This window comes from Aspergillus saccharolyticus, assembly GCF_003184585.1.
Source record: "Aspergillus saccharolyticus JOP 1030-1 unplaced genomic scaffold BP01scaffold_3, whole genome shotgun sequence".
Lineage (NCBI taxonomy): Eukaryota > Fungi > Ascomycota > Eurotiomycetes > Eurotiales > Aspergillaceae > Aspergillus > Aspergillus saccharolyticus.
In genome coordinates this window covers 48818-69276 of record NW_020290613.1, presented here as the reverse complement: position 1 = coordinate 69276, position 20459 = coordinate 48818, and the positions used below count along the sequence as shown (strand labels likewise).

The window sequence follows — 20459 nt, the reverse complement described above, 5'->3', positions numbered from 1 at the left end:
TCAGTTCATCACCAATGACCAAACCGTGCAGACGCTGACGTGACATTCATCGACAGAGCGGGGATTCATTCCATGCAACAAAACAGGCTAACAATCAATCATGCAGAACACGACAAAAAGAAAAAAAAACAAAACAAAACATGAACCATGAACAAACAGGCGCAATGGCCACTCATTGGTCGTCTACCCGAGCGCCATTGCTCTTTGTCAGGGCGGCCGCGTCCCTCCGTCAAGCGTCGCTTTAGCGCCCGACCCCGGCGCGCTCATCTTAGGCGCATTGCTTGAGGGTAAAGCGCCCTTGGCGTTTGGTGGAGCTAGAGGTGGAGTGCTGGAGTCCCCGTCTTCATGCTCGCCTCCGTACTCATCCTCCTGTGTGCCAGCGCCTCCGGTCGAGTGATCGACCGAGGCATGATCATATCCATGATCATACGCTGCCGGCTGGACTGCTGCCTGCTTCGTCGCATTCTTGGTCGCCTTCTTGCCTTTTCGGCCTTTCATCTTGGCTTTCTCCAGCAGCCGTTTCTTCTCTGCCAGTCGCTTCCGCTCCTTGCGGTCCTTGATCTCGTATTGTCGAATGAGAGCCTCCGGTGGGCGGCCAAAAATCGCCTCGTACTCACAAAACTCACAGATCCAAATGTCCTCAATGCTCGGCGGATGGTGGAGATTGGAGTACTGCTGCTGAATCTTGCGCTGCCGCGCCGCCAGAGCATAGATGCTGCCGGGCGACCGCTTCTTCTTCGTGGCCACAGAAGTTTCCCCCGTACCCACTTGTGGTGCCTGCGATGTATGCGAAGCATCTTGCGCGCTAGTCTGCGACATCATCGGAGGACTCGTTTGTGTTCCTTGAGAGGCACCCCTCTGGTTCTGGACAGGAGCCGGAAGAGTTGAAGGAGAGCGGTGTGTGGGATATGAGGTTCGGGGTTGGAGCGCCATGCCCTTGGAGGAGTCCGACTCGCAGGTGAAGGTGAATTGTCCCTTGGTAGGCGTGGGGGTTTGTTGCTCCAGCATGCTAACATGACCGGTCCCAGAAGGTGGAGGGGCGAACGCGGACGCGGCGGCATTGGCGATGGCAGCAGAAATGATCCCTTGGTCGCGTTTTTCCGACGAGTCACCTGAACCGCGAAAAGCAAAAGTCAGTAAGCACAAATCGGTCGGCCGGGAGACGGGAGGGTGCGTACCTGCGGATCCAGGGGAGGACAACAGACCATCACGTCGGCTCGGGGTCCGAGGCCAACTGATGGGTGAGTGAAGCGAGAAAGAGTTTCGCCCGGTGCTGCGATGTGGTTGACGACCGAGACGACCTCTGCCGGCCCCGGACATGCCACTGGATATGGGAGACGCGGGGCTCCCAGTGCCGTAGAATGTACTCACATGACTGCTTTCACTGCCTGAGGAGGGTTGAACAGAGCTCGCCAGGCCCATGGTGGAGAATTCGGGGGAGAGTGTGGAGTGATGGCTCCCAAGGTTGCCGGGGGTTGGGATCTTGCGTTTCTTCTTGTTGTTAGTGTTCTCAAACGCGTCGTACCCATCCGGACCCGCCACGGATGACTTGATGGGCGCCCGGTCCCCGTTGGTGGGGACGGTCTGAGGTTGTGCACTGGAAGCCGTCGGCGACAAGGTAGACCCGTGAAAACCGGCACTGCGTCGAACCACTACAGGCCCGTCCTCATCACCACTCTCTAGCTCTACTCCGTTCTCGTATTGGACCTGGTCCCGCTCAGGACTCTGATCCCGACCTTCAGTCTGTTGCACATACACTTTCGTGTCATTGACCAGGTCCACACTATCCACCGAGGTCCCGTAGAAGAGCTGACTTGCCGGAGCCGGGGGAAAGAGGATCGAGTCGGCCGCTTCGGTAGACAGGCGAGAGCGGAGCGTCCGCCTGGGAAGAGGACGAATTAAGCGATCCGGGTAGACTGGAGACGGTGTATCAGGAGCCGCATTGAACATCCCATCTGCGGGTGAACAGTATCAGCAACCGAGCAGCCAGCAGACCTCTACCTTCCTTCTCTCTAGCCTGCCTCGGGGGCGATTTCCATTCATTTGTACGCACCAAGAACGCCAGGCGCTCCTTCTCCCGAGGAACAGATATCGTTGGCAAAAGACATACTCAGAGTAGCAGTCATTCTGCAAGACTCAACTCGTTCTAACCACAGTCACGGCTGAAACGCCGGGTTTGGTTCTCCGAACAGCCACTCCGACCAATGTCCGATTATCCTAGCGTTGTTTTTCTGGTAATAATGGTTTGCCGTCACACCCCGTGCCCAAGAAAATTACGTCCGTCAAGCCGACGGGGTATAGCGAGAAACGGAGAAGAGGAGGGAGAAGGACGGTGGGTTGGTCGTGAACCGGCACTGATTTGGCACCACACTTAGTTGTCATGTTTCCCCAACGCTGGCAAACGGAACCACACGAAGTTTGATCGGAACGCTGCCCAAGCATGCATTCAAGGTTTGCACCGAATTTCAACTGCCAGGGCAGCCCTGAAAAAAGATGCCGAATGAGAGTAAGGGACTCACATTGTTGACCCTGCACCAATACTGCTCGTGCAGACTTTGACTCAGCCCGAGGTATTGGTAGGGAAGAACAGAGAAAGGACGCCAACCCAACCCCGGACTAGAGACTATCGGGGGTCGGAGGTGAGTGAACAAAGAAGTCTTAGACAAACACTGGAAATGCAACAATTACTGAAAGTGAAGGCAAATCTAGGGCGAGTGAAGAGGAGAGGGGAGGGGGGGGGAAGGAAGGGAAAAAGGGTATAGGTTATAGGGGACGAAGAAGGCGGAGGGGGTGGAATCGAATCGTTCGGTCGATAATTATTATGAATGACCAATAAGTGATCCGCTTTCCCTTTGGGGAGCTACAAAGTTGTTAATGCCTGAGGCTGCAAGGCTCATAGTTCTCCCGAAAGCTAGACCCTTTATGGACATGACCCCACCCACCGTCCCAGCGCAAAGACTCACTTTCTTGCTTCAATCATCCTCCCTCCAGTCTACACAAGATCCTCCACCAACTTGCACGGATGCAGCACCCCTAGCGAACATTCTTGGGACCCAGACATCGGGAAGGAGTTCGCGATCTAACATTAACCACTAACATCAGCAGAGTTCTACAGTCCATTATCCCCGCGCAGTCATTAGCCCGTCCACATCCTCGACCACAGACACAAAAGCCACTCCGAAACTACTTTGTACTGATGTCTTCGCCCACACCGTCGCACCTCCTATTCCTCATAATCAGTATGCCCGATCTGGACCGGTTGGGTTGGGATTTGTTAGGTCAGAGGCATTGAAGAGGCAGTCGTGCGACCATCTCGGGGGCCGGTCTATCTCATCCAAAAGAATAGGGTCTAAAATCGAGGCTCACTTGGAATGTACCATGTCGATATGGCTTTTGGCAGGGGATGATAGCTCATGGCGAAGTGCCGTGAACGGGGCGTAGCAGCGCACGTATCATCTTGTTCAACTCCACCCGTTGTTAAGCTAGTTAGTTACAGGTAGCCTGTATTTGTAATGCGTCTTGCGACATATAGTTAGGCCTTATCAAGCAAAGCTTCGCTAGAAGTTCAGGGAATGATTTTGCTGGACACTGCTCTCAGAGACTGCTGATGGTAAGCGGGGTTCTAAGGCACCGGGATGAGTGCATCATCGCATTCCTGGTCGAGTATTCGATGCGCAAGATGATAAGAACGACAGCGAAGGGTACTTGGGGGAAAATCGGAAAGGGAGAAAGAAAAGACGATCCCAAGGAAATGAGACAACGTGATAGAGTCGCGCGGGTCGCAAAGAAGACGAGGTGACGGAGAAAAGAGCGAGAGCGGGGAAGGAAACTATGCGCGTTGACCGCAAAGCGAAACCCGCGCGCAGAAATGGATGAAAGACAGTCACTCAATCCTAATCTGTTCCGGCGACCGTCCGTCATTTGCTGCCTCCGTTCCTTGCCCTCCTCCTCCTCCTCCTCCTCTTCTCTTCTCGTTCCCTCCTCCACTCCTCTCTCTCTCTCCTCTTCTCCTCTTTTTGTTCGCTCAAACTCCCCCCACCGTTTCTTCTCCCTCTGACTATGTAGCCCTCAGCCTGAAAGTTGAGCTTGCAGGCGTTTTTCTCGGATCGTTCTCTGCTTTGGTTTCCAATTGCCAGCTTCCTTTCCTTGACCTGCCGGGCTTTTTACTCTCCCATCCTGCTCCTCTCAACACGACCGTGGGGTTCGCTCTTGACTTCCACTCTCCCATCCGTGTATGACAGCTTGCTCATTGCCAGGCAGGCCGGCTCAGCTTTGAACCCTCTACTCTGACATTGTTCTATATATTCTTTCTTGACATTCCTCTTCGCACGGCTGGGGTCTCTTGCAGAGTTCTCCCGCTATTTTTATCCTCCCACCTCCTCCCACCATGACACCTCGGCGCTCCTCTCGTGCTCGTGCCTCACAACAACCGTCTCCTGCCATCCTCCAACATACAAATTCCTCCAGCTCCTCCAACTCAATGACTCGCGAACGAAATACTCGGTCCCACCACAAGATCTCCTCCCCCCAGCGCTCCTCCACCAACCGGTCCCAGTCGTTCGACGACGGGGACACTGGGTCAAAAGGTGACTACAGAGAGACGCGGCAGCGCCAGCGTGCTCGAGGGGAGGAGGACAATGATCAGCTCAAATTAGCCGACGGTGATGAAGAAGACGGCGAAGATGACGAAGACGAAGAGGAGGAGATCACCCGCTGTCTCTGTGGACAGCAGGAATACCCGGGTCTGCCTCCCTCGCGTCGGGAGGCAATTGGTCGCAACGGCTTGCGGGGCAGCATCAAGGACGAGGCCATTTTGGGTTTTTCCATTGATGCTGCGGATCTGTTGTCGGACGACATTGGCAGCATGTTCATCCAGTGTGATTCTTGCAAGGTCTGGCAGCACGGTGGCTGTGTGGGCATCATGGACGAAGCCATGAGCCCGGACGAGTATTTCTGCGAGGAGTGCCGGAAGGATTTGCACAAGATTCTGAGTGAGATAAACGGGTATGTCATATCGTTCGTCCCTAGTTTCGGTTTCATCTTTCGTTCGGTTATCTTTTCCCTGGGTGATTGTTTCCTCTCGATGGGGCTGCTTGTGCATGCTGCTGTGGTGGATTTCAGCCGCATCAGCCAAGTCGCAGCTACAGCAACTGGAGATCATGTCTTTGTTTGGCTTTCATTCATGCTTTTGGCAAAACATGTTACTGTCCTGCATGCCTTGCTCACGACGATGCAGATCATACTCCTCCCAGTACCTCCCGGTCGCGCCCCCTCCTCCCCCCACCACCGTCTCGTCACGAGAATCCTCCCGCGATAATTCCCGGCGCAATAAAGACACAAAATCACGATCTAATGATACCGCGGCCAATCCCAAGCGCCGATCTACCATGAACAGCCGGGATGCAGCATATGATGAAGAGGAGCAACTGCGGCGTGCAATCGAAGAAAGCAAGGAAGAAACAAAACCCGGAGACGAACTCGCTGCTCGGAGGCCTAAGAGAAGCCGCAGCGATAGCGAAGCGTATGTGTCTCCATGGTAACAATCTTAATATCATGCTGACCGAGCATAGCCATAGGCAAACCACGAAGCGCCAACGAACAAGCTCACCCTCTCCCGGCGCCGCGTCCAAAAGCAACCCCGTGTCTCAACAGGTTTCAGAGGATGAGTCGAGAACCAAATCAACGAATCTCGTCGCTCGGAGACAAAGGGCTGCGTCGCGCGGACAGCGTGACATCGGTATCAAAGAGACTGAAGAACCTGAGTCTGAGGCAGCAGACGCTACAAATCGTAGGAAAGGTCGGCCCGACAAGGCAAATAATGGTGTGTTCTGGCTGTTCGAGTGATGCTAGCGGTAGACTAACCAAAGTAGACGAGGCAGAGTCCGAGAATGAGCCCGGCTCTCCAACCAAGCCAGTTGCGACCGACCCCGAGCCCAAACCCCCAAGTCCTGAAGTCACCCCCGCTCCGGCTCCTGAACCTGCACCGTCGCGCCCCGCCACTCGCAAATCGGGCCGTCCCCCTGCACGTCGCGGCGGTCGCGTAGGCCGCAATCAATATACTCGGGATCGGGATATGAATGGGACCGACTCCAATTTTTCGACTCGATCCCCTCGGCGCGGGCAGTCGCATGACATTGGCAGCGATTCGCCTAGGATCAATGGCATACATCTCCATAGCGGGGAATCAGGCAAGCCCAGTCGTCCGCGCTATGTGAACCAGCGCACCACAATGAATGAGATGAAGAGACGCGTGACGGCTATTCTCGAGTTCATCTCACGGATGCAAGTCGAAATGGCTGTAGCCGGGGAGAGCACAACGCCTCCTAATGGTACCGCCCGGATTAATGGCAGTCTGTTGGAAAGCGCACTGGCGCTGGCCGTTGGCGACATCGATCCGGCCAGCGCGACTGCCTCGGACAGCGACGCAGGCAGTGGCCCGGCCTCCCTTGAGAAAGACTTCAAGGAGCTGAGTAGCGTCGAAATGATGGACGTTCTCACGCGCCATCTCCTCAAATGGCAACAGGAGTATGGCAGAGTGGGCGAACGCTGACCTATTCTTCTCTGACCTTCATCCTGCATCTTGGGGAAACAATACATAAAGATACCCTTCATCTCTGGTTGCAATGACGTGGGGACATGTATAATATGGGAACTTCTGGGCACAGCATTTGGACTGAAACTGGATAAAGATCGGCGTTTGTGTCGCGGGACCGGTACTTGCTCTTTTCTCTCATTGATTGAAGCGGCGTGATTGGATATTGCTGTAGCGGGGGAAGTGTTCTGCTTGATAGCTTGCCATGATGATGGATGTTTACATTCTGCTTAATGTGTGTGAAGTAGCTGTTCCATAATCAATGAAACACTTGCTCAAATCTTTGATGTTGCTGCTTGTACGGAGAAGATGACATCATGTGGACGGATACGGAGATCTGGACGGGGTTCAATCCGAATCCTGCACCCGATCACCGTCGGAGTTCATCAGACGATTGGCGGAGAGTGTACGGAGTATACTTGGATTTAACTTTTTTGTCTCCGCATGCGTGCCTGTCACCGATGACAAGGAAGAAATCGATGCAGCGAGAATACACTCTGAAGCGACTACGGAAATATTGTGAGTGCTTATATACCACCATGATTCACAAAGACTCTCACTGCTATGCCAGCTAACCACTTGGAATTTGCCGGGGGATCTTTCCCTCTCTCAGCCAACTTAAGCAGAAGCAACCACAGTACTTCTGTCTAACTGCTCGAAGTATACCTACTTAGTACTGTAGTGATACCACCAGCATTTATGGCACTCACTGAATCCAGTCTCCGCCTTGACTCGTGCGGATCCCCGATGCCTGCGCCGATCTCGGCCCGGACTCCGGTCCACTGCGGCTTCTGCCCTAAGAACACGGCTATCGTCTCCGCGGAATTCGCGCCGGTGCCTGGCTTGCATAGATATACTCCTACACGCATCATACGAAATACCTCGGAGCTAGTCATGATGACACAGACCTGATGGCCCCACGACCATTGTCTACACGCCAGGCGCAGCTGGGGGAGTAGCAAGGGCCAGCCTGCCTTGAATAGTGCTTGCTCGGTATGATATAACTGGCCTAACGGAACCCACCCAGACGGTGTGTCCAAAGGCAAGAACAACATCAGGAGATAGGAAACTCACAGAGCATCGATCGCTGTAGAGATTAGCTGGAGTGACTCAGCACCCCATCGTAATCACCGAAACATGTCTATATAGTAATACACGATGCATCGAATACTAGACCTCCAAGACCATCTCGTCCGGCACCGACAGAATGGTTACTTGTGACCGATCATATACCCTACGTCAGACCCGGTTCCCACGTTTTCCTAGGCTGTCAGCACTGACCAGCGCGCTTCTGGATTAGATCTTACCTTCGCTGAGGGTTTACTTTGATCAAGTGCGGTGAGATGAGTTTGCAAGGGGCCAGATGTATATTAGATTAAAATGAGTTCGATTGATTAAGACGAAAAAGCTTCGATAACAATGGTATAAATCACATGGGACACTAGATCTGACGCCAGAGCAAAACAAGACCTCCATAGGCGTGATGAACAACAGCTAAAGTCAAATTAAGTATAGAGCGATTAAGGAAACCGGACTGTCGGATCCAGGTAGGTGGCCGTCTCCTGAGCCGGCGCAAATGGCGGCGCGGTCTTCGCCCGAAAGAGGGAGTTCTCGTTCATCGCTTCGTAGAAGAACATATCCGCCTTGCGCTGGCGCCGCGTGCAGCGCGCGGTGTACGCCAGGTACTCGTCCTTGGGCAGCGTGGCGAAGAGATACCGGGGATGGACACACAGGGCCTGCGCGCCCTTCTGCCCGAAGCCGAAGGAGGTCACGGAGACCGCCTTCAGCTCGTGCACGCGGATCGGTCGGTGCAGGTAGGCCACCAGGTCGAATTCCTTGAGGGCGGGATCGATGTTGTCCGCGTTGCGGTTGCCCGGGACGAGCCCGGTATCGAGCATCTGGAGGGCGCCGTTGAGCATCCAGGCGCCCGCCGCCCCCTTGGAGTGGCCGGTCAGCGCCTTCTGGAAGACGCTGAGGATGAGATTCCCCGGCCGTCGTCCCAGCGAGCGCAGTTGCTGTTGGATGACGCTCGACTCGTTCTTGTCATTCAGCACCGTCGACGTCCCGTGGAAGGAGGCCACGCCCAGGTCGTCGATGGTCAGCCCCCATGTGGCGAGCGCACCGGCCAGAGGGGCGATCTGAGGGTTGTTTCGCCAGAATTCGTTGCCCAGTCGGAAGCGAGTGTCTTTTTGCTCGAGCGTAAAGTCCTCGACGATTTGCTGTCGGCGGGCCTGGACGTACGCGTCAACGTCCACCGTCGGGTCCTGCGCCACCACGGCGGCCACTTCGAAGTCGAGGTCCTGCAGAGCAATGTCTCGGGCCTCTGCGATCTGACGGAGACGGAATTCCAGTCGCTTGCGGCGACTGCGGATGTTCATGAGCGGGGCTGGGACGGTGGAGGCGACGTGTTTGGCGTTGGTGAGGACTCCCTTGCCCGGCGCGGGCACCGAGCGGCCGGCCTTATCGCTGGAGGTGCTGGCGAATGCGATTATGCCACGGATGGGCAGCCCCATCTTCAAGGCTAGGGTCGCTGTGGTCAGCACTTGCAGCCCGGCACCGTGCGACTCCACGAAGCCGCTGCGGGTGCTCGTGGCTGGCCGGGACATCTCGTGCGGAGCGCGCCCTTTGGCCAGTTCCTCCTCGGGGTTGCTGGTCGCCTTCATGTTGGCAAACTCCTGCGAGGTCTCGTTGGTCACGTCGTCGCAGCCGCCCACGAGGCAGAATCGTGCTTTGCCTGTGACGATGGTATCGTATCCTAGTTCGAGGGACTCGAGGGCGGTGGCGCACGCTCCGACTGGGGTGCGAAGCGGTCCACTCGCTGAGAGCAGAAGCATGTTGACCCATGCGCCCGTCGTGTTCACGAAGGTCTCCTGGAGGATGTCCTTGGGGATGTCTTCAGGGCTGGTCTGGCGCCCTTTGAACATTTTCTCGAGAGACGTCACTCCTCCCATGCCCGAGCCAATACAGATTCCCACTTCGGAGACGTGCATGTACTGGTACAGCTCGTATGGATCAGTGATGCCTGATGACAGCAGCGCCTCGACCGTGCACACCAGCGTGAAGAGCGTGACACGATCGACCTGGGACACAATCTCCTCGGGGATCCCGTATGTCCGAGGATCCCAGCCGGTGGGAATGAGTCCGCCAACCGGCTGATTCGATTGCATTGCGCGAGGGATGAAGAGTCGGGCACCCTTAAGCAGCTGAACCGTGCATAGATCTGGGGTAGCGGATGATCGTACCGCGGCGAAGGCTCCATGCTCGGACTTCATTTGCTGCGCGAGAGCCTCAGGCACCTGCAGGGGCTCCAGGTCCTCCTGCAATATAACCTCATGCAGGAAGGGCTTTTGCTCTGACTCGATGAGACGGATCCCGGTATGGCTCAGGATCCGCTCTTCATACAAGGCTTTGACATCAACATCTGCGACGGGCTTCTTGGTCTCGGCATCCACCCATCCCGAGTAAGGCGCACCGTCGATGGTTCCGGCATAGTGGCGGATATAGCCCATGAGCCAGGCCATCTCGATGGTGCCTTCGAGGGAGAATCGGCCATATGCCTCCATCTCCCAGCGCGTGCGAGCATTCCCCAAAGGTCCCAACTCGGAGAAGCCGGTCACCACCACCGTGCGATCTAGGTCCACCATTCCATGAAGGTCCGCGTGGAGATGGTGGATGTCTTGCTCGTAATCAAGCGGCTTAGGGAAGTCTAGGCGGACGTGTGCTCTCTGCTCCGGCTGGGTCGGCTGGGGCTCACTTCGGGGGGTGGCGGCGGTCGAACATTCCTGCTCGAAGACGGACTCGGCGAGGAGGGCAGCTTGAATCTCGCTGCGTTCGGTAAGCTCCTGACGCAGGCTGCGCAGTTTTTCCGGTAGGCTCTGCATCTCGGCCATTCGGCCGGTCAGATCCGCGTACAGGGGTTGCTCCTGACAGAGCTCACTGATCGACTGCACACAAAGGCCGACCAGAGCATAGGCCATTTCCTCCTGGGAGAAGGTGCGCATGCCGGCGGATTCGATGCCCTCGGCGACAAGGTCATTCTGGTTCATCAACCCGGTGCCTCGGGTCCAACCGATCACCGCACCACAGATGGAGAGGTAGTCCTGCCAGCCCTCCGAGTGCCACCGGTCAAACAAGGTCTCTAATGCCAGCTTGGACTCGCCATACAGACCATCGCCACCAAAGACTCCATGATTTGGTGACAGAGGCAGGATCACCTGGGCAGGTTTTGTATCGTAGTGGCTTTTCTCTTTGTATGTCTTCAGAGTTCCCAGTAGACGGAGCACGTTGGTTAGCATGAGACGGTGCGCCAACTCAGACTTCGAGTCAATGGAGTCCAGCTTCCTGCCCGTTTCACTGATAGCAGCGAACGGAATCAGGTAATCGACGTCGCAGTCGAGACCGCTCGGCGAATAGACGTACTCGACAAGCGAGGCCACGTCCTGAACGCTGGCCTGGTTAAATGGAACGACAATGAGTTGAGAGCCTTTGGCCCCGTGGTCCATGTAGATTGACTGATACTTCCGGGCCGTCTCCGGAGAGAGGGAGGAGGAGGTGACGATGACTCTGGCTCCTCCATGTAGGAACAGCTCGATCATCGCAGCCCCAATAGAGCCAATCCCTGCACCGGTAATCAGCACGGTTTGCCCGCTGAAGGATGAGCCTTCCCCTTCCAGTCGAGTGAGGGCGTCATGGAGTTGTGTGGTCAAGGTGCGACTGTACCGCCATCCATCTGCCTGTTTTTCCCTCAAATGCAAGAAGGGGACGAGTCCATCCTCCTCCGAGGTAGGGATGGCCAGGTCTGCAAATGAGACTCCTCCGTCGCGTTCCTTCTCCATGTATTCTATCTTTCCATCCTCAGCAACGGTAGTGCGAGGCGCTAGTTGTCTGGGGGGCCCCTTGAGCAGTGGTCCGAACTCCACTGTGTGCTTGCAATATGCTTCGAGATTCATGAAGATGGAGCGCAACGCAGTATCGCTCAATTTCGTCAACATCTCGTTCAGCACAGGAATCAGAGTCTGGTCTGCGGCATTGGCGATTGCGTAGCAGGATTGCAGCACACTCGTGCGGTCGAAGGCGATATTGTCTCCCCGCTGCGCAGAGGTGGCCAGGTCGAATAATTCAAGAAGCCTCTGGCGGGCCCAGTTCCACGCAGAATCGTACGATCGAACCTTGCGAGCATCGAAACGGGGCTGAATTCCGTTGGTGTAGTCTGATCCAAGCTCTTCGGCCCAGAAATCCAGCTCAGCTTGCAACTTGGTTTCGATGTCACGGCGCAGGGTGTTCAGTGCACGTCGGTCCTCGCCCAGATCCAAGCCGGCGTGTGCTGCGTAGAGATCGAGGAGCTGTCTGGACAGAGCCTTTTGTGACTCCGAGAGCGCGCGAGCAGCCTCTGAATCGAGCATGACCGAGGGAGCTGAGCCCCCGTCCCCCGCGGGGTGGGATGGGCCCAGAGTGATGCCCTCCCTCGAGGCGTAAGTCTCAACCACGCTGTCCATGAACGTCTTGGCGTCTGATTCGGTAGCCATTCGTGTGGCCGGCTGCGTCGTGACCGCCAACAGAAGGCAGGAGTCCTGTCTTCCTTGTTTGAGCCCCCATTGCGAATTGAGTCGATCTCGCACGACGGCGGTTGTGAAACCGCTGGGGAACTTGGAAGTGAACAGCAAGTTGATCAAGGCGGTGGACACTTTCCCCAGCGTTCCGGCATGATGTGACTGGATTGCCTGCCACGCCTCGCTGAGAGGAGCGTCTTCTGCGCGCTCTGGAAGCGAGCCAAATTCAGCCTGGAGATCCCCGACAATCTCATTTTCCAGTGTGGACCGGCCTAGAAATGCCGTCAGTACTTCAAGCGCTTCAAGAATAGGGGGGGAGGGGGTGATGATGGTTAGATCATGAACATACCACCAGCCAGAGCCTTGATGGACTTAGTCTCGTCTATCTCAGACGGCGCCTTTTTCAGCGCTCGAGACAGTATCGTTGTCACAATATCGCGCACCGGGACGGCCACGTCTTCCAGCTCAATTGGGGCTGGCTTGGGAGTTGCGAGCTCGGAGTTCGCCACTGGGACCACTGCAGGTTCTATCCGAGTTTCCACCGGTGGGGATACCGTACTCGAGTTGATTTCTGTCTGGGTCACCTGCTTGGGGTTGACCTCTGGGGCAGCCGGGGTGTGTTCATAGTAAATGTCTTTGGTGTCTCTCTCGGAGCTCCAGAGTTTTCGCGATTTGACTCTGGTGCTCTCCTGTGTCTTATACTGAGCACTGGTGACTGTTCGCTGAAACATGCCCACGAGCGTGGTACTGGGTCCAATCTCGACGATCTTGTCGCACTCTTGGTTTGAAAGAATGACATCTTGAGTCTCAATCCATCGTACTGGTGAGGCAAACTGGGACCTAGAGGTGGCAAACATCCAGAGATCAGCTCTCCTGCTGATCTTTTCGCAGCCATTACACGTCAACCCGTGTCATCACTTACGCCATGAGCTCAATGAGTAATATGCGCGCCAGCTTGCGCTGGGCATCCGTGTCAACAGCCATGGGGACTTGTCCCGCGGCTAAGTCGAGGTCGATCATTCGTGACAGCGAGGGAAAAGCAAAATCTGACAGACAAGGTTCCCACCAGACTCAATCCCTTGACACGGAGGAGGACTTGGGGCGAGACAAGTAGGATTTTCAGGTCATTGAACCAGCCCGAGATTTGAGCACTGGCCCTCGGGAACACAGAAAGGCTGAGCGCAGGTTCAGCACCGCCTGGGTCGTCGAAAAGACGCCGCTCGCTTAGAACCAAGGCGTTCGTTCCATCGTCTGATCTATTTCGACGGAGTCCAATCCTGATGGATAGTTTCTCTCCGCATGTAAATGGATTTCCCGCATTGCCTTCGAATTGGAGGTCATGCTATCGGTGCTAAAGTTGCGAAGGATTCACTATCACCGAGCTAGCTCATCCTCAGCCTCGTGGCCCGTAGCTACGAGCTGCAGATAGCACCGGCCGTTTGGCCCCCACGGCGCAGTAGCGGATTCCGCGAATGATCAGTGGAGCTGATGCGAGGATTCCGATGGCTTGCATTTGTCGCGTGGCTCTTTGGGGCGGAGATAGGTTTATTGTTGGTCGTGAAAAGAATGATGTTGTTGTTTGGTGCGGGAGTTGATGCTGGTATGAATTCACCCGGCGCTCACTATTCGTGTCTTTCGCTGTCTGTTCGTCGCGTCCGATAAGGAGACTTGGTGGTGCATCGGCCGAATCCATGTCTGAGCGTCCACTTGTCGTCAATCCCGGTTTTATCCAACAATTGACTCATGTCGTGCGTGATCGCGGGCAGTGTAGAAATTAGCCTGCGGAGGCTTTTGGAAAAAGGGGGCGGGCGGGAAAAGATTCCTTCCTGCCCGTGAGTTGATTTGATTTCAGGCATCAAGGCACCCTTCAAGCCATCTGGTAACAACAGTCAATCCTCGAGTCGCGCAGACAAACCCGGGGGTGCAAGAAAGGTCAAGAACAAGCAAGTCTAAGCAATATGGAATGAAGTAGTATGGAAATCTTGGGGAGTCATGGATAAAGAGGTCAAGATATATCTACTACGTAGTAAATGTGTCTGCCTGGGCTAGTATTATGTATATGCCTAATTGCTGCATCTGGGCCATTATGTTATGATTATGATTGCATTAGTAAATTCATTGAAGTTGCTTTGTTGCCATCATGCTATGAGCACCATCTCCATTGCACTGTTTCACTTTCCAAAACATTCTGGCGATGCAACAGCCTGCGAAATCTGCTACCGTCATTTCCATGGGACACTTGACTAAGCCTTTCTGATAAGTGACAAGGACTTTGTCGGCGTATGTACCAGAGCTGACTTGCCCGTTGACCGTGTGACGGAGAGACTCACAGCCAGGTTCCAATCACCAACGGGTTGGGGGAGAGAGACTGGCCATCAATTACCCGAGTGTGACACGGACAGTCGTGAGCCATCATGCATTGGGGTCTAGAAGGGGCATTGTCCACCCAGGATGTCCACCCAGGAGTTGATTGGGTTGATGATCAGACTCGGGGCCATCCTTGTGTGGTGTCAAAGCACTTGCGAACCAAGCTGAGCTCATGAATTATCCCCTGCAATCACGTCTTCTCAGCTATTCTGCGTGGTTCCACAGACAACTAACGCGCACGAGGCTGAGTTCTAACCAGCATACAGTACACTACGCTAGAACTAGAACTACTAGATTTACTTGATGGTCATACGTGGTACTTGACTGGCGGGATCTTGGTCTAACACACAGCCACTGCATTCGCGTCTTCAAGGGGAACACATGGCTCATACTATATATTTTCCCGCTTCGTATAGTCTGAATCCTGCGATACATTCATGCGGGAGTCGAGCTGAAGCAACCGCTGTCGTGTCAGAAGTATGAAATGTCGTAGGATTCCCTCGAGGCAAGATTAGCCGAGTTCGGTCTGCTCTTGTATCTGTTCATGCTGAAAGGATTCGAGGTATCCATAGAAAGTCGCTGTCCACCAGCCGCGATACGAGTTGCCAAAGGTTATCTTTGCTTTAGCAGATCCTGCAGCAGGCCTGCACGTGGCAGTGGGGTTGGACAATATTGATGACTTGCCTTCAGTCACAAGTGCATCTGATTGCTCGATGGAAGGCCTTTCAGTGCTCTAGAATAGTCACCAGTCCTGTTCTTATCCGTAATCGTTATCTTTGCGAGACTCTGGGTTGTGATTCCGGTGCATGCCGCGAACACGAATGCTGCTCGAAACACCCACCTGCATTATTGCTGAACTAACCCCAAATAACCTGGACACCTTGTAACATATCAGAGCATTCTCTCTTCACAGTCGAATGGTTGTGCATGACACGGTATATCTTGAAATATGTGTCAATCCGCCTTCTAGACCCCTCCAATTGGCAGCCATGGGCTCCCCACGATCTGCACAATGCATATGAGCCTAAGGATTCTTTGGTGAGACTACCTGCCACGTGGAGTAGATCGGTTTTCTGACCAATCCAACAGAAGGCGAACCACTTCTCACTGAGGATCTGCTATTGACCTGCCAACCCTGGGCAACCTGTCACTCCCGTCTCCACGGGCATCGTCTTAGCGATGACGCAGGTCTTGGAACCAGCAGCTACAATTGAATCAGATCTGATCAATAATGAATCATGGTTCATCAGGAGGAGAATCTCCTAGCATGAATATATGCAAGTCTCGAAGTGTCCTGCGCCGATAACAGGGAGAAAGTCCGACCAAGGATAGCAAGGTATCCAGTACTGGCGCTCAGATTCGTACCCTTCACCCTCCCAGTATTGAGCTCGTGATCATTGCTTGTTGTCAGCCACTTAGAATATTCAAGGACATTGGGCACGACAAGATGTCCTCATATCATACTTCCCAGATGGACTACTACACACTCTTTGATCTAGAAGTCACATCCATGCGAATCGTGGAAACGCTTCTGAGACAGTGAGACACTGCAAGCCTACGAAAGAACGATCAAGGCTTGACGGGTGGCGTGGTTGAATATCACGTGACCTCCGACATCCCCGTCTTTCACTCGATCTGCCGAGGCCAGTTGACGGCGAGTCTTCAACTCATGCTGTCATCACATGACTTCCCATCTCCTTCGGTCTTTTGACTTCTTTTTCTTCATCGTCCTCCCGCCACAATCGCACCCCACCAGCCAGCGACATCACTATCTTATCTCGGCATGGCATGATCCTTGATGCCCACTGCTTTCGTCACAAGCCATCACACTCTAGACAGAGCTAACACTTTGATTTGTCAATCTGTCAATTATGTTCTGACCGTGGCACAGTGCTAGTGGATGATGTTGCTAGGCCCCCTGCAACCACTTCTTCAACAGCCGGTGGAGCATCGGAGACATTCGATAGAATCGATACAACCACCAAAATTCTTGACTCGAAAATGCAGGACTTGCCCAGCGCCCTGACGAATGCCACAGTGGGGCGACGGTTTTTTGCCTCGGGCAAACTTTGCATCAGAGGCTGCTCAGGCACGGGCTGTGATTGATGGGATTTCGGAAGATGCTCCACCGTCATCGGCTGGTCTGCACAAATTATGATGCTGACAAACCGACATAATCAGACGATCGCCAATGGATTCGGAGACTTAAACTGAAAGGGGGGAGGATGATCGAGGGGCTCCGAGTCCTACTCCACCAAAAACCACCCTCAATGCCGAATTTCCAGCGATTGACATCTCCACTTTGGATTTCAAATCATGTTTCCAACCGATTCTATCCTCGCCATATAAAGAAGACGCGAATCATGCTCCCGAGGTCTGATCGGCTTTCGAGTGACATATTCACCTAGTACCATCGATCATCACAATGACCGTTTCTCATCCCGACGTTGATAACGCGCCCGCTCCGGGGGTTTCCTACTTCACCCCCGTGCAGGATCCCCCCGCCGGTACGGCTGCCAATCCTCAGACGAGCGGCAAGCCCGTTCCCAAGCTCTACCAGCCCTTGACCATTCGCGGCGTCACCTTCCAGAACCGCCTGGGGGTAAGTTGACTGAAGCCGGAACTGCCAGTCGCATGCATAGTCCGAGCTAACATTTTGGTTTTTAGCTTGCTCCCCTCTGCCAGTACAGTGCCCAAGATGGCCACATGACGCCCTACCACATTGCCCACCTGGGCTCGATCGCCCAGCGCGGTCCCGGATTGATGATGATTGAGGCGACGGCCGTGCAGGCCAACGGTCGCATCACTCCCCAGGACGTGGGTTTGTGGAAGGACTCGCAGATTGAGCCCATGCGCCAGGTCGTCGAGTTTGTGCACAGCCAGAACCAGAAGATCGGAGTCCAGCTGGCTCACGCCGGACGCAAGGCCAGCACCGTCGCTCCCTGGATCTCATTCGCCATGGTGGCCACGGAGAAGGTTGGCGGATGGCCCGACAACGTGAAGGGACCCAGCGACATCCCCTTCGCCGACGGTTTCCCTTCGCCCCAGGCCATGACCAAGGACGAGATTGTCCAGTTCAAGAACGACTGGGTCGCCGCCGTCAAGCGGGCGGTCGCAGTCGGTGTCGACTTCATCGAGATCCACAACGCCCACGGCTATCTTTTGTCGTCGTTCCTGTCGCCTGCGGTCAACAACCGCACCGATGAGTACGGCGGCTCGTTCGAGAACCGCATCCGTCTGTCTCTGGAGATCGCTCAGCTGACTCGCGACACCGTCGGTCCCAAGATGCCGATCTTCCTCCGCATCTCCGCCTCCGACTGGCTGGAGGAGGTCCTCCCCGAGCAGAGCTGGAACAACGACTGCACGGTCAAGTTCGCGCAGGAGCTGGTCAAGCAGGGGGCGGTTGACCTCATCGACATCAGCTCGGGTGGTGTGCACGCGGCGCAGAAGGTCAAGTCCGGGCCGGGCTTCCAGGTTCCCTTCGCGGCCGCAGTCAAGAAGGCGGTGGGCGACAAGCTGCTCGTGGCCGCTGTCGGGGCGATCACGAACGGCCGCCAAGCCGAGGAGATCATTCAGCAGGATGGGATTGATGTGATCCTGGTGGGTCGTGGATTCCAGAAGGATCCCGGCTTGGCCTGGACCTTCGCGCAGCATCTGGATGTGGAGATTGCGATGGCCAGTCAGATCCGGTGGGGCTTCACGCGTCGTGGCGGCACTCCGTATATCGATCCTTCGGTGTATAAGCCGTCGATCTTTGACTCGTGAGGAGTGGTGAACTGTATGTATATAGGACATCAAGTAATAGATAGCGTTGCAAGAGATACTCAAATAATGATAAATTTTTTTAATTAGCGCTCGATTCTTGTGTGGTGCGTTGAATACTGCTCACCACAGTAGTCATTCCTTAACAATCACCTCTCACTCCAAACCAGAAAATCGAAGCTATAACATTAATACATTCTTTGAAAGCTGCAATTCCGCAAGTCTATCTCTAAACAAACCCAACCACAAACATTCTCCCCACTACAACCCCGGCGTCTCTCCCACACGAAAGACATATTTCACCGCACTTGCTTTATTATCTTTCAAATCGCGCATCGCCCCCTCGACCCCCAACAACCCCTTCTCGCGCACCTGAAACGGATGGCCCTCAAACGCCCCCGTGGCCAAGGCGCGCCCAAACCAGCGACAGAAAACAAAGCACAGATCGCGCGCATCCTCGTCCCCCCCGATCTGATGCGCACTACTCACCCAGGTATTCGTCTTGACTCCGGGGGAGATATCGTACGGACAGGGCAGGACGTAATTCACCTGGCCGCCGGGGTGGATCACGTTACGAATGACTTCGGAGCTGGTTTCGGTGACGATCGTGTCGAGGACATGCATGAGCGGGGGGTCTGCTGCTGCTGCTGCGGCGGCGGCGGCGGGACGGCGGGCGAGCGCATCCTTCACCCCCTGGATCGTCGCCGTCGCACCCTCTCGGTAATCCACAATCGCATCGCCTTTGCTGGCGTCCAGGAAGCGGGAGATGTAGCCAGCGCCCGCGCCGGCGACGGCGATGATCGGGTGGATGTTGCTGGCGCGGGCGAGTTTTATGGCGAAGGCGCCGACGGCGGTGCTGCCGCCGTAGATGAGGAGGGGGATGCGATGTTGCTTCGAGCTTGGAGCATCAGCAGCAGTAGGGGGAGGGGGAGGAGTCCAGGGGAGGGGTAGGCGATGGTGGTGGTAGAGTGAGACGACGGCGGTTAGGGCTGCAAGGGGGATGGTGGCTGCTTCTGGGGGGGTGTTAGTATTTATTATTGTCTGAGATAGGGCTGGGCTGGGAATTTACCCTCAAAAGACACCTTCTCCGGCAGATGGAAGGTCGTATGCGCCCAGGCCACCGCGTACTCGGCGTACGAACCACCGGGTTCCATCATCTCGTGGAAGGCGCCCACGCGGTCTCCGGGCTATACACATCAGTCAAGTTGTCAGCATCCTGCGAATCGCAAGAGGAGCTGGAAACGACGGGGAAAGCCACCTTGAATTCATACACATTCCGGCCAACCTTCTCCACCACCCCGGCGATATCATCGCCCTGGTTCACCCCGTCCTTGAGGTGCGCGTAGCGCTCCCCGAACATCGAGTCGTCGGAGCTCACCAGCTCAGGCATCTTCCAGTCCTTGGGGTTCGACCCGGACACCACCACGCGAATCAGCACCTGGTCATCGTTGATGGCGGGGATTGGCGAGTCGATCAGCTTGCAGCTGGGGCCGGGGAGGTTGATGATTTGCTTCATTATGGTTGACTGGGGTGTGACTCTACGAGGAGCTGGTATGGCATAATTGGCTACATATTAGACTAAATAGTTGACTTCAATTGGGGTGGTGAGGCCTCACTTTCTGTGCCCCATCGAGGCAATTATTAAGCAGGTGGAGCAAAGTGGATGGATGTGGTGGAGTTGTGCACCTCGGATGCTCCATTCAGATGTGCATCCGAGCAGACCACCTCTGATTTGGTAGTTTAGTTACTGATCTCATATATACCATACGCCAGCCGGCTGGGGAGGTACTTTGCAGATGACTTTCCGGGATATAAATCTGATTTTTATTGAGAAACAATCGACGGTGAATCTGCACAGCGAGACCCCGGACCGATAAAAAGAGGCTCTGCGTTATTGAGCGAGGGCCGTAGTCGATCAACCAGAGCCTGCATTGATGGACAAGGCATCGTAGGGCAGCCTATCGCCGCCATTATGAAAATGCACTTTTCGCGACGACGTCCCCTTCATCACTAATTCACCATCTGCTCAAAACTAACAGTCACGTCTACTTCTTATCTCGAAACAAGGCTTTATAATCCTTGCTCTGCTTGGAAATAAAGATGGAGTAGATAGCAATACGAACAAACCAGAACCAAGAGGAGAAGACAGCTTCCAGGATACTCTCTGAAGATCTCAACCCAATCCACGC

General features: G+C 54.9%; 5 protein-coding genes across 5 annotated transcripts; 2 read left to right on the top strand and 3 right to left on the bottom strand.

Annotated features, from left to right (window-relative positions):
* Nucleotides 1-207: 207 nt before the first annotated feature.
* Nucleotides 208-1950, bottom strand: BP01DRAFT_287943 (uncharacterized protein; the record flags this gene model as incomplete). Its single annotated transcript, XM_025571520.1, has 2 exons — nt 208-1112; nt 1179-1950. The coding sequence occupies 2 exons, from the start codon at nt 1948-1950 to the stop codon at nt 208-210; spliced, it is 1677 nt and encodes a 558-aa protein (XP_025434703.1).
* A 2437-nt stretch (nt 1951-4387) lies between these two features.
* On the top strand, nt 4388-6550 carry BP01DRAFT_379128 (putative transcriptional regulator (Cti6); the record flags this gene model as incomplete). The annotated part of the gene is made up of 4 exons (XM_025577125.1): nt 4388-5004; nt 5237-5521; nt 5577-5821; nt 5871-6550. The coding sequence occupies 4 exons, from the start codon at nt 4388-4390 to the stop codon at nt 6548-6550; spliced, it is 1827 nt and encodes a 608-aa protein (XP_025434702.1).
* A 1562-nt stretch (nt 6551-8112) lies between these two features.
* Nucleotides 8113-13125, bottom strand: BP01DRAFT_288730 (fatty acid synthase subunit alpha; the record flags this gene model as incomplete). Its single annotated transcript, XM_025571548.1, has 3 exons — nt 8113-12413; nt 12491-12981; nt 13064-13125. The coding sequence occupies 3 exons, from the start codon at nt 13123-13125 to the stop codon at nt 8113-8115; spliced, it is 4854 nt and encodes a 1617-aa protein (XP_025434701.1).
* Nucleotides 13126-16933: 3808 nt separating this feature from the next.
* BP01DRAFT_311221 (NADH:flavin oxidoreductase/NADH oxidase) lies at nt 16934-18344 on the top strand (the record flags this gene model as incomplete). The annotated part of the gene is made up of 2 exons (XM_025572443.1): nt 16934-17110; nt 17176-18344. The coding sequence occupies 2 exons, from the start codon at nt 16934-16936 to the stop codon at nt 18271-18273; spliced, it is 1275 nt and encodes a 424-aa protein (XP_025434700.1). The 3' UTR covers nt 18274-18344.
* Nucleotides 18345-18456: 112 nt separating this feature from the next.
* Nucleotides 18457-19786, bottom strand: BP01DRAFT_403269 (zinc-binding alcohol dehydrogenase family protein; the record flags this gene model as incomplete). The annotated part of the gene is made up of 3 exons (XM_025578677.1): nt 18457-19283; nt 19340-19457; nt 19529-19786. 3 exons carry the CDS (start codon nt 19784-19786, stop codon nt 18532-18534), a joined length of 1128 nt encoding a protein of 375 aa, XP_025434699.1. The 3' UTR covers nt 18457-18531.
* Between the last annotated feature and the right edge of the window lie 673 nt (nt 19787-20459).